We start from the raw sequence: 13,966 nt of genomic DNA, 5'->3' as shown, positions 1-13,966 counted from the left end.
AATAAATGCTTACCATTCTTCCCATTGAGCTTGACATTTCCGTCAGCCGACGGACGACTAATTTGTCTTAATTGCAGGCAAAAAAAGTAGTAGAGTTGACATTTTTAAGAACCGATTTCGGGTCTCTAAATCCAAATGGGTTAGTGGCACGCCATCAGAATAATCCTAATTTGCAGGCGACAGTCAAAAATCGATGGGTAGGCAAAATTAAATCCTTAAATCGTTAACCCTCTTCACGGCAGCTACACAAATTTAATTAATTATTTGCTCTGCGACTAATTAGCCGCAAAATTGTTTTTCGTTTCCGTTTCTTGCTTGGAGTGCGCACTTAGTGTTTTCCCACTTTTTTTTTTATCCAGATTTAAAGAAGTTTTCACCGCAGCGGACAAAGTTTTAGCCTGCAAGTGACCAGGGGAAAATGGGGAACCGAACCGCATTGACAACTCAGCGGCAAGTTTTAAAGTTTGTTTTGAACGAGTAAACAAATTGTATGGCAAGTTTTACGTAATTAAATTTACTTGCACGCAATTTTATTTGCATGCCCATGCCATGAGGGGTAAAATGTTCTCCGACGTAATGATTTAATTTGCCTGATAGGATTAGGCCAAATTGAAAGAAGTGGGGAAAAAGTAATTAAATCAAAGAAAAAACTGAAAATGTGATAAACACTGTGGTGTCCTAATTTCTTCTTTTGAATTCTGCTGTGCAAATGAGGCGAGCATTACCCCCAATCTGATTAGCTAATTAGGAAAATGGACACCACAGTGTGCCTGCAAATATGAAACCTAATCCGTGTCCCCAAAGTGACACACTTATTTCACCTCCACACAAAAGCCAGACACATTCAAGGACTCTATTTCGCAAAAAGGACATCCTGGGATGGGAGGAACTAAATTGACGCCAAGTGACACATTTCGCACACAGCACATACAACAGAACTACCATATTTGGGTGCTTTGCCACCTTCGACCCTGGCAGGTGGCATTCTCAGTCGGCTGTTTTGGTCTTGTTTTAGCATTATGAGCCACATAATTTACAGCGACAGCGATAAAATGAGTGCTGCCAAAGTGCCAAAGACAGCCAACACACATTCCGGGCCCCCATAACTATGCAGCATATTGTCCCGTCGAGAATGACGCTGCTCCTTTTTGGCCAAGAGAACAGACTACGGGCCAAGTTTCGCCCTGTGTGAAAGAGTGTGGCTCTGTGGGTGTGTGTCAAGCACATAAATTTCAGCTAATGTTGCCCGGGAGGAAAGCCTCCACAGTTTCCAATGTCACTCGCTTCGCCTCTCAACTCGGCGGGTTTTCGCTGTGCCATGTGTCATGATTTAATTTCAATTTTTATGGCTCCTAACGAGATCATGCTGGCGATAATCGTCTGGGAATCAATTTTAAAAGTTAACGAGATCTTAGATCTTATGGTGTATTGTGTATTAACAGGAATATAAATTATTGGACATACATTTTGATAGATGAAAGGCCTAAGTCTTTGAGATGGAGTGCATAAATATCCTCAAGGTCTCTCGTCTATTGATTTACTTCATTCAACTTAACTCTATATGTTGCGACTTATGGAAAATGTATTATTTTTAACAACAATTATACTTATCTTAACCATTTTAATTAGAACTCAATATAAAACTTACCAATAAATAAGTATTTTAATCGATAAAACGCTTAGATCTGTGAGATTCAATGCATAAATATCGTCAAGGTCTCTTGCTATGGTCTTTATAAATTATATTAAATGCTTTATGCTGCGAGCTATGAATATGAAATATAATAATTGCTCTATAAATTATAAAAACTTTCAGGCAGTTTTAAATTCAGTAAAAAACCAATGTATTTTTATACACCTGGTGACCCACTTCAGGACCCCAACTCTATCCATTTCAAAGCCAATCAATGTCAAACAGATGCAGCATGTGACCGCCTGTCATCAGGCATGTAATTGACTATTCCAGACATGCCCACCGACAACGCGCAAGTGACATAGACATAGACATAGACAGCTGACAGGATGTCGTCGGCAATCCGCCGGCATTGGTCATGTGGCGAAAAAGGACGCAGGAGCGGCAGGACGAAATGATTTTTAATTAAAATGCAACATGCGGCGTGCGTGAGCAGGGGGCGTGGTCATGCAAATGAGCAGGTCCTGCAAGTTTGTTCTTTTTAATTAATTTTTGCACTCAACGCGCGTAAATTGCAATTAGGGACGAGCGGCAAGGACGAGTTCGTGGATTGAGTTACCTGGAGAATAAACATTAGTGTCGGTGTCAGCTGTTCCGCGGATGTTGATGTAGGTTATTATTATGCCGTGCCAGGGCACAGTAATTACTGCTAATTGACATTTCCCAAGCATTAAGTTTGTTTTGCTGTACGCCCGTCGCGGTGGCAGATAGAAGCCAGTTAGCCTGGCCAAGGCCAAGTCATTTATCATCCACTAAAAGGTAAATTTGCCCCTAGGTCCACTCCGCATTCCCCGGCCGTGTCAGGATATTTTTCTGCATTTCTGTGATTATTTACGGTTCGACTACGTAGCTGGCTGTCATACCAGTCGTCGACTAATTAAAATGCCACAACGACGACGGGCAGAAAAAGGATATTTTGTGGAGAAATTTAGCCAGGCCTTGGGACTGGGATGGAAACCAAGGTCGCAAACGTCCCAGCCAGGGACAGCATCATTAATTCAAAGGCAGCTTTTTGCCAGCATTTCGGTTAAGCCGCTTAACTCTGAATATTTATGGTTATTTAAGACAAAATTGAGAAGAAAATGTGGCACTATGGTAGCCCTCTGGGATCAAACTTTTTCGGGAAGGTATATTTTGAAATTGATAAGCGAAAAGTAAAATTAATTCCGCTCTTAACTCCAGTGACACGTTGAAATTCGTTATGCAAATGTAGTCAGTACAGCTTTTCCTCACCACACTCACTTGTCAATCAATGGCACTTTCTTTTCGCTTTCAACCAGCAGGGAAACCAATTTCAAATTTATGCTAAAAGTTGCCCAAAAAGCAACGAAAAAGTTTACTTTCCGGCTCACACAAAAAAAGGTCACACCATGCTCGACACGAAGACAAGTTTATTTTCTGCCAATTGACAGTCTCAGCTATTTAAAAAATATATAGCCGAAAAATTAGTGTATAGATTTAAAGGACCATCAGAAATAAGTTGCATATGAAGACCTTCAAGCTTAGCTCTTTATATCTTGTTTATTGGGGGCGTCATCCGATTTTCCTATTTTTGTTTATTATCCGAATTCACTTTCACTAGCCTCTGGTAATATTTTGTTCCATTTTTGGTGTGCTAAATGCAAGGCATTAGTGGCTCGTTACAATTGCATGTTGCAGTTGCATCGTCGCAGGGGCAAATAATCAATCAAATTACCAGCGGAATTTCGGCACGAAAAAAACGGGCCGGAAAAAGACGCCCCAGGCAGTCCCAAAAAAAGAAAAAAAAACAATTCTCAAGTTCATGGCAGATTCATGGACTTTTGGCATTGGCTGTGGCATGTCATAATGCAGTTATAATATGCAGACTTCGAAGCATACACATGTACACTCTTCCGATTCGCCGATTGAAATTATGACATTTTGATGATTTTCTTATTGGTTTGTTATAGACTCGTCTGTTTGCCAAAAGAATATACTATATATACCTTCCACAGCCGCTCGTCATCTATTTTGAATGGCTGCAAAATCAATATTTCAGACTTTCCTTAAAGCCCGTCACTTTAAGGCCTGCTATTTTGGCATTTTCAAAGGCGCCAGTTGCAATGTGAAAGTTTTCAAATTAAAAGCCGCGTGACCTTTGCGGTCTGTGGAGGGGGTCGTTGAGTGTATCCGCCCCCTCCCTCCTTCTAGCCTGTGTGCTTCCCAACGATTTGACAGTCATTCATGCCATTATGTGGCTTTAGTCGGGGAAAAACGACGAGAAAACGTCCTTGACACTCTGTTAGCTCAATCAGCTTAGCGCGCTTTTAAACACTCTTGGCGGTTTTGGGAGTGAGTGTGTGTTGGCCTTTCCGTATGCTGACATAAATTTAAATTGGATTACGGCATGTACAAGCTGTAGAACATGGCTCAAAGCCTCAAGATACGATTAAAATGTTGAAAGTCACTCGCACTTAAAAGCGAAGATTTAAAAGAGCAAATAAGAAGTTGTGAACCATTACCTTTACATTTTTACTGTTTAGAATTCAGAGATGGATTTTAGAGAAGGGGTAATATTATTTCATAATATTTTCTGTTTACAAATAGGCTACCAAAAATTCATATTCACATTTCCTTAGCTTTAACCTGCAACATTTTGTGATTCATCTGCTCCCACGCAAAAGTCCTGAGTCCTTTTATGCCGAAAGCAGTTATTGCTTTTGGCCATCTTTCACTTTCTTTTATATAGGTCAAACATGTCAAAGGACTACTCATGGCAGGCGATAAAGTTATTGATAGCCGTATGTATATAACAGCTTATATGGAGAGAAAAAGGGAAATGAAAGCGAGTTCAATAAATTGAGATCTTTATGATGATGAACGAGAGGAAATCTATTGGATAGATAGGGCAAGGCGGCAAATATATTTCCCTCTGCGGATGTCACCAAAAGTCATCAATCATCGATTCCCAAAAACACTGGCAACAACAATTGACCAAACTTTTGATCAACGAGCATATTACACCCACCGGCTGTAATCTTGGGGTTTTGCCTCTTCTGTGGTTGCATTGACATTGAGGCAATGAAACTCCTTTTGTTATCAGTTAATTAATCGACAGCCAATGCAAAAACTGCGAATACAGTAAACATGGCACAGAAATCGCAGAGTAAACAAAAAACAGCGAAAGGGTTGACAAAGTCAGGGGACAGTTTTGGAATCCAAGGAGGGGTGTTTAAACAGTGGTCTTTGTCTAATGGATAGTACATAAAGGAAACTGTTGTGCAAATAACTTGAGTATAAACGTTCATACTTAAGCAAAATTTGTTAGAATCTAGTTGAACAGGTCATTAGGTAAAATTTTGTTTATTAAGAATATTATAAAATGGTTTGTTTTATTATTTTATATTTTCAGATTAGAATTCGTACTATCAAAACACTTAGATAATGGTTTAATAAGAGATGGAATATATGTCTAGTCTTTTTAAGATTACCCACTTTAAAAAAATGGCTTATTTAATTAATTTCTAGTTATGAGATTAGATATCGTACTAGTTCTACCCTAACTCTAGGATATATCTATATTATAATTACCATACTTGGAAAATGGTCTATTGTGTGGTTGAAAATATCTCTTGTATCTTTAAGACCAACTCTTTTGAGTTTAAAATAAAGACAATTTCTGGTTCCACTGTTGTCATCGTTTGGCAGCTCTTTTTGGCTTGATGTGCCACCATTTTCAGTAACGTTCTATTGTCGTCTGCCGACTGACTGCTCATGACTGACATTGTCGATATTGTTGTTGCTGACGTAGAACGTTATCGTTGTATGCCCAAATTCGAGCCCGACATGCAATGGGAATTAATTCAGTGCATGTTGCCGGTATTATAGTATACATCGAAGGGCTTAAAGCGGCCGGCATTTGACTTGACTCCTTGTTTTGTTCTCCATTTTGCGAGAGTGTCCCTTGTTTTGTCAACGATTGCGATTCCAATGGGGGTTTGTCGCTGACTCATGTTCGAGGCACTTTTGCAGAAAGGGTTGCACTGGCACTACTAAATACAACATTTCTCCCTTGTCCTTACAGCTTGAACCTGTACGAATTGATAAAGAAGAACAACTACAATGGATTCAGCATGAGTCTCATACGACGCTTCTGCAACTCGATTGTGAAGTGCCTGCGTTTGCTCTACAAGGAAAACATCATTCACTGTGATCTCAAGCCGGTAAGTGCACTGGATTTATTGGAATATTTACCCCCAGAACCAATACATTATAATCTGAATTTTAGGAAAACATCTTGCTCAAACAGCGTGGTAGCAGCTCTATTAAGGTCATCGACTTTGGCAGCTCATGCTACGTGGATCGCAAAATCTACACGTACATCCAATCGAGGTTCTATCGCTCCCCGGAGGTGATTCTCGGCCTGCAATACGGCACCGCCATCGATATGTGGAGCTTGGGTGAGTGTGTGCCCACTTTTAATTAAAAACATCCTGTCCAGTCGTGTTCCCAAGTGGGCTGGCAAACATGTGCAGGCTGCAATGAAATTTTAAATGCTTGCCCTGCATTTGCCAGGCAAATTTATGGCCCACACACGTTGGCCCTATAAATATCCCCGGCAATGGTGGGAAGCATTAAATATTAAACATTTGTGGGTTATATTGCACGTGGACAAGTTCTGTGTTTGTAGGGCATAAGCTATGTCGAAGAAAATGGGGGAAAAAAGAAATGAACTTACACAGAGAAAAAAAAAATTGAGAAGATCTGATTATTAAATTGAGTATAAATTCCATCTAGATGCGGGGCGTATCACATTCTCTCTTTTCCTATTTTGGAGAGTTTGGAATATTGTGGTTTCGCTCTTACTTAGATGCGGTATCTTGGTCTTTTTTCACTTTTTCGATTCGAGCGAATTTTCAAGGAAAGAGAAATTCAAGAAATAATTATTCTCAATATTAAGTTTTCATTGCTTAATCGTTAAAATGATACCCTATAAATGCGAATATCATATATCAACTCACATTGAAGTTTTATAAGAAAAATGACTGAGTTTTCAATACTTCAAGCTTGTTATCTCTTGAACAAGCAAAGATTAATGGTTCAACAAAGCTTGAGTTCTTAATTTGAGTTTCTAAAATGAACTAGAAAAAAACTACCAAGTTCTTCGTATCAGGATACTTTTTCGCTAAGTAAGGAGCTTCCACTTTGCCCGTTCAATTGACCTAGCCAAAACCGAAAAGCTCAGCCAAGTGTAAGAACACGCACTAGGCCAATTAGTAGCAACAGGCAAAGGCGAAGGCGGAAAAGGACCTCCTCCATCCGAGCGAACAATGAGATATCGACGGAGGTGCCGGAGGTGCGGGTCAAGGGGCACACTCAACAAGTGCCGCCGCCGCACTTGAAGTTTATGTATACAATAATTTTGCCCAGCCCAGCCCGGACCTTTAGCCACTCCCGGCCACATCGTGCACATCCTTTTAGCGCCCATTTCCGACCACAGCCACGTCCGGTCAGCAGAAACAGCAGCGGGAGCAGCGGCAAAATATCGTGAGCCCCGTCGACAACAAAGGACTCATTAAATGTGCGCACGGACGTGAGGTCCTGCGGTGGCAGGTTGTTATTTCTGGCCCCTAATAAAAGCCCGCTCAGTTTATTTTTATCCCCCGTCTTGGGTTTCTATATGTGGGTCTCTACTTATTTGAGTTACTGTGCCCAGAGCATATGCAGTAAGTATAGTAGGCAATGGAAATGGGTTACGTGTTGAATGATGTGAGCTCTTAGCAAACTCGACGCCCCCACAGAATGGGCCATCTGCAATAGATATGTGTGGGCTTGATTGCCTTCAGCTTCATTACGTAAATGAGGTCTCGGGGAGAGGTAAAGTCCCAGATGCAGGTTAAACAGCATAGAATATGTATATATAATTTCTGGTAGGTGACATTTCGGATTGCTGGCAGGAAGCTAAGCAGACCAGCTTTAAAATAAACCTACTCTGTTGAGAGTTTGAGTAATAGAACATATATATTTGGTACCTGCCTAGCTATCATCGCTCTTATTAAATTATAAAAGGTCCATCTCTGGCAATTCTTTTGCTAAAATGTTCACAGAATCGTACTCGATCTTAGGAAAAGTTCTGGTCATCTTTAAACTTAATCAAGCTTTGTTTCACAAAGTTCTAAGTAAGTTAGCTTACTTAACTCTAATAGTTTTGATAGCTTATTCACCTTTTGGGGCACAAAATCAAGCTTGTGGTGTTCAATTCCATTTACTAAAATTGCGATGAATGGCCACTATTCAAAGGAAAACTATTGAGTCACAAAATGTCAGTCAAAGGCCTTGGTTATGCCATCTGGCAGTGACATCTCTCCTTGGCTGACCATCATGCCAGTACTAAGAGTCTCAAAGTCCATTAGAAAGTGCAGTAGAAGATAAATAATCTCGGTCAGAAGGGGACACGTGTTTGCCACAAAGTCAAGGTCAATGCGCCTGTTTGACCGCCGGAAATGACTGCAGCAATTGCTGCCCCCCATCAAGCACCGAAAATCAATACTAATTACATGTCAACCTTTCCCTTCACCGATTTTTTTATAGGCTGCATTCTGGCCGAGCTGTACACGGGCTTCCCACTCTTTCCCGGCGAGAACGAGGTGGAGCAGCTCGCCTGCATCATGGAGGTGCTGGGTCTGCCGCCCAAGGTGCTCATCTCGGTGGCCAGGAGGCGCCGCCTGTTCTTCGACTCCCGCGATGCACCGCGCTGCATAACAAACACTAAGGGACGCAAGAGGACGCCGGGCAGCAAGTCATTGGCACAGATTTTGCACTGCCAGGACCGCTATTTCATCGACTTCCTGCAGCGCTGCCTGGAATGGGATCCTGCGGAGCGGATGACGCCCGATGAGGCGGCCCACCACGAGTTTCTGCAGCCCTCCACCTCCAGTCGCCATCGCAGCTGCCGCATGTCGAGCAGCTCGTCCAGCTCCGGTCTGAACAGTGTTTCCCAGAAGTCTTCCTGCTACAGCTTTTCGGAGATCTCGCCGGGCACCAACGGGCCCGTGGTGGCCTCGATAACCAGCACCACGGCGGTGCACAATGCCGCGATCGCCACCACCAATAAGTCGAGACAGCAGCCACCGGCCCAGAGCCATGGTCATGCCCAGTCCAATGGACACCTGCCCGATATCAAGCTGAGTGCCAGCGACAAGTACAACAGCATGCAGAAGGTGGCGGTGCGCTCGAAGATCACGTCGAGCGTCTCGGATCTGGAGTCCGTGCAGCAGTACTCGCTGCACAGGATCTATGGAGGCGTCGGCAGTGGCAGCACCCATCATGTCTCGTCGGCGGCCACCAGGAAGCATCTGCCTGGCACCGGAAACGGAATTGTGGGTGCCATGGCCTCGAAATATGGCAGCTCGACGCTGGCGCACAACCATCACAATGTGACGCACCACAATGCGTCGACGGCCACGATTGCCACGACCACGCACCACCATCACCATCATGGAGCGGGTGGTCAGCAGCAGCAGCAGCAGTCGTCGTCGTCGTCGGGAGGAGCCACCATGGCCATGTCGCACTCACAGTCCACCGGCGATGTCTCCGACAGGGCCATCTTTGGACGGGCTTGACTTAGGGCAAGGCCGACCAAGCTGGAGCTGAAGAAGTGCAAGCTGGTCAACATGATGGACTTCTGGAGCTAGAAGTGGCGTCCACAGCACTGCGCTGATGTCAAGGAGCGGGAGGAGGAGTAGGCGTAGGCGATGGCGAGGGAATAGGCCTCCTCGCACCTAGCTGTAGTTATTGTTATATGTAAGCTATATAGGAATTATAGACGTGTGTGAATTGTATTTGAATGCGAGCGCAATGCTGTTGTACACCCACTTGCTCCTGGAAATCCCTGCCCACTCGAAATAGTTGCAACCAGCTAAGAGGGAGTCCTTTCTTTGCAGAGTCCACTTTGCAGTATTCTTAGTTTTCCTCAACCCTATTTTATTTCGCTACTGCCATAGCTAAAGGTATTCCCAATCGTATTCACACCCACAAACCTATCCCGAAAAGTATTTTCTTCCCTCCAACTAACAAGGTGTTGCAATTCATCCCTTTACACCGTATTCAACATGAACAACACTACAAAGATAATAAGAAAAAAAAAATGAAATTCAAAACTAAACAGAAGCCAGCTCAAAGGAACAAGATAACCTAGATGTAGTTTATTAGATATTGCATATACTAAACATAGTTGTAGACAACATTTGTAACGATTCACCCAACGCATCCCACTCACCCGAACTCAAAGATACATACATATTTATAGGGTTACGACTCAAATTTGTAACAATTTCATACAGCTTCCATGTCTTTTGCAACAGTATCAAGGCTGTTATTAGTTACATATGCGAAACAGAAATGTATCTATATCTTAACTGTAATTGTATTCGTAGTTTAAGATCTTGGAGGTTCGATGGCCAACATCATACATCACACTGAAGCAAATCAACTCCTTAGTCTACCAATGCAAGATAAGTTTGTTCTCCGCATGGAAATAAATTAACTATCATCTATCAGCCCTATCCACACGGAATACATGTCATAATTTAATGAAAACACATATATTTAATGAACTATAAATCTATTAAAACTAGACGGATAGAGAAACAAAATATGGCCAATATCACAACCGAATAATAAACCAACCCAATATACAATAATTGTAGAGCGCCACATCTATGTAAACCGTATTAGTGGAGGCAAAAACACAATAAATAAATAATGTTTTATTCAAATTAAAGTTTGTGTATTGAAAAAGAAACAAGACGGCGGATAGTTTAGTAGGAACTTGAGCTGGGTAAGAACGCTTACCGAATCCAGACTGTAATTTGAACGAAGTTTGTAACCTGTAATCCTGTAAGTTAGATATCACTGTACACAAATTGCAATTTTTGCTCATGACTTTTGGATATATATCACATAGGACTACAATACCTAAGCCTATATATACACAGCTGCGATCCTTTGGAGCTTGTTTCGTATTATTTGTAAATGTTTTCTCTGCCACTCGTCGTAATTATCTCTGATACTTTCTTTATGTGTTTTATTATAGATTTTGACAAAAACAAAAACAAATCCAATGGCAAAACTTGTTTTACAAAGTGTGTTCGAATTTAACGTTTAGTATTAATTAAAAACAATGATAAAATTATGATTATAAAAATATACGTACAGATATATCAATTTTAAATAAATGACGCATATTAATTGTATAGATCGAGAAAAACAACATGTAATCAATTACAATTACAAGAATTACAACAAAAAAACGAATAAATGAAAAAAACTATGTACTCAAAAAAATGTGTTTGTTTTATTTTAAGGGGTTCCATTTCTATATTAAAAATCGGAATTTATTTCTTGATTAAAACGATTGAAGAATATATACAAAAAATCGATTTTAAAAAGTTTTATTTTGTTCAGGTTTTTTAATTTTTGTTAAAATAAATTAAAGTTTTTTTCTTAGGTTTTTTTAGTGAACAGTAGATTTTTGTTAAAAAATAAGATACAGCCTACTTAAAGGCGTGCTGTAAAAACGGCGTCAAATATAATGTAAGTAAATGTTTAAATGATTTTACATATCGGTTATGAAAAATGAGACATTTATTGAGTTTAAATTTATATTTTGTGGAATTTAGTTAATTTGTATAAGATAACATATTTTACAAAGTAAAGTACAAGGTGTCCCCTATTTTCAGCGTTAACCAAAATCAAAAGAAAGTTGATCTATATTATCCTTTATCCCGAGCGGAAGCATTTATAGGTAACAAAAAGTTATGGACTTTATTTACAATCTAATTTTATCAGCCCGGCATCTTCCTCTTTCCCAATTTTGGTGTTGGGTATAATGATCTACGTGACACCATTTGATATTGCCGCGAGGGCTCTGCAATCATTTAGTTTTTGTTATTAATTCATCGAATCTTTGGCCGCTCGCACGAATTATGCAATTTCCGACACCATCTAAAAAGAAAGAAAACAAATATGCCAATTTTTGTGTGAGTTGTTAATATTTGTATATTTTGTAGATTGATTGTGATTGAGCTTAAATAGGGCCCTCACTAATAACTGTATCTGCTTAAACCATTAGTTTATGCTGTCAATAGTTGCTTAACAAATTGTCGACGATTATCCTCAATGACTCGGACTTTTGAGCATTGAAGAAGACTGACGGAGTTGAAGATCTCAACCTGTCCTAAAACTTGACATCTTCAAATGCTCAATGCTATGTTTTCACTTTTGATTCCCAAGTGCCTGCGTGGGGGTTAAAGAGTCGTCAGACTTCGGGGAAAGTAGAATTCTAAGTACTCGCAGTGGTTCAGCCTTATGTGTACATGTGACTTAATCCCAAAGCCCGACCCATTCTTGAATGAAAAGTAAAAGTTGCCAGCTCACGATCGCAGTTCACACCGACCACAATCCGAATTCCCCATGAGGGTCTGGAACCGAGTGATAAGCACAGGCAGCGGCAACCGTAAGCGTCATTGAGTCAAAGGTTTATTGACGTACGATGGTGGCTTCTTCAGCGCCTGCTGATGCCGATGATCATGATCATGATCGTCGGGTTGCCCACTTGTTGTTGCCAGGTGGAGGCCATCGCAGGTCGGGTTCGGTTTTTTGGTTTCGGTTTCGGGTCCATGGCATCTGTCTCGAAGGCCGCTTCTGCCTTAACTTGCCTGCCTTTTTCTGGGATTTTTGTTTTTGTTTCTCCTCATACATTTCTTTGCTTCTTTTGATCATTCGTCGCCAGGTGAAAGTCTTTCCCCTCGAGCGTTTTGTTGTTGGGTATTTGTAAAGCATTTAGTCTTTTTTCGGTGTTTCAGTTTTTGCCGTCCGTCCGTAAGGCAATGGCTTTTGTTTTTTTTTATTAATCTTGGGCACATACATCAACTGTCTTTGGTTACCCATTCATCAAGATTTTAACTAGACTTTAAAAGGGCAAATTATCTATAGTTCTTGGTCGTTTCTCAGTGCAGCTAAGAACCATTCTGTAGGCCTTGATCATCTTAATCTTTGTGTATTGCTCAATGTATATCTGTTTTTTTAAAACTACGATTTTTATTTGCTGAAGGAGCGGCTGCCCACAAAATTTATGTTTATTTTTTGGCATAAAACTAAATTGCAAAAACCATAAATGTCTTTATCAGAGGTCAGCTTAGTGGTTGTACAACAAAGGCAAGGCTGTAGTAATTAAACACACCCTTGGTAAGTTGTTTTCCAAAATAGTAAAATAATAAACTGTATTTATATGGAGTTATTCAATCAAATACTTGGAAACACTACTTGTTTGTCGCACTATTTTCGATAGATTGTAATTGATCGAAGACAAGATCCCTATTGCCACTGGCGCTTGTATTGCCCTGTCTCTGACCCTGGTGCTCAAAATTTTAATGGTGAACCATTAGCAAACAAGCGAAATTGGCAATTATAACTCACAGTTTTCGCCGTGTGTGGGAAGTAATTACAGAAACACGAGCACGCCGGGGGATATACAGAGAGAAAGACCGAAATGGCAAAGAAAATAAGTAGATAGAAATTAAAATCAGGTAATTAGAAATGGATTTGACCAGGGGTTAGCTTCCTGCTAATATTTTCTACGGATTGCGCAAACAATTCAATCAGGCAACAGGTGAAAATATTTTCCACCGATTTTGGGGATTGCGCAGAGAGTCTTTTCTCACAGCCCGATCGGTCAACAAAGAAAGCCATCAAATAAGATTTAAGCACGCACTACAAAAGACCCGAGGAGAGATGACTTGGACAACGGAGAGCCCCGATCTTTAGTATCATCATGGGTCATTATCGGGGTCTGTGAATGGAACAAAGAAGCCAAAGACCTGATAAGCTCCCTGGCGCTTGCCACTTATGCAATCGCCACTTAAAGGTACCTGTGGTCGGGTCTTTAAGAATTGCATTAGGGCCTCAGATAATTGGCCTTGGAACTGCTTTTTGTTTTCCTGGGCGTCCGGAATGTGAAAAGTTATTTATCAAAACCGGCGATGAAATGACTATTTGGGGAGTTGATTGATGGATTAGTTGATTAGTCGCTGCCGAATTGCTTACGACCTGGAAGTAATTGAGTGGAAAGCGGAAAATGCAATAATTTGTTGATGGTTCTCTGATATAAAATAGTTTTTTTTCTTTCGGAAAGTTTGGTGCTCGAGATCAATTAAGCTTAGGGAATCAGTAAAGGAGTATTAGGAAATTACATATAACAAATAGAGATTTATTAGAGATTTTATTACAGTCTCAAGATAGTTCTCAGTAAAA

General features: G+C 40.7%; 1 protein-coding gene across 2 annotated transcripts in view; it reads left to right on the top strand.

Annotated features, from left to right (window-relative positions):
* LOC119546515 (dual specificity tyrosine-phosphorylation-regulated kinase 2) overlaps positions 1–10,436 on the top strand; it is a 53,431-nt gene extending 42,995 nt beyond the window's left edge. For both annotated transcript variants that reach the window (XM_037852842.1, XM_037852841.1), the window contains 3 exons: positions 5,739–5,877; positions 5,943–6,114; positions 8,246–10,436. In XM_037852842.1, coding sequence (XP_037708770.1) covers positions 5,739–5,877; positions 5,943–6,114; positions 8,246–9,276 — 1,342 coding nt within the window. In that variant the 3' untranslated portion in view covers positions 9,277–10,436. The remainder of the gene's footprint in view (positions 1–5,738; positions 5,878–5,942; positions 6,115–8,245) is intronic.
* Positions 10,437–13,966: the final 3,530 nt, after the last annotated feature.

The sequence above is a fragment of the Drosophila subpulchrella genome, chromosome 2L, assembly GCF_014743375.2.
Source record: "Drosophila subpulchrella strain 33 F10 #4 breed RU33 chromosome 2L, RU_Dsub_v1.1 Primary Assembly, whole genome shotgun sequence".
In the NCBI taxonomy this organism is placed as follows: domain Eukaryota; kingdom Metazoa; phylum Arthropoda; class Insecta; order Diptera; family Drosophilidae; genus Drosophila; species Drosophila subpulchrella.
Note: the sequence above shows the minus strand (reverse complement) of the source record. Positions and strands in the feature narration are given on the sequence as shown.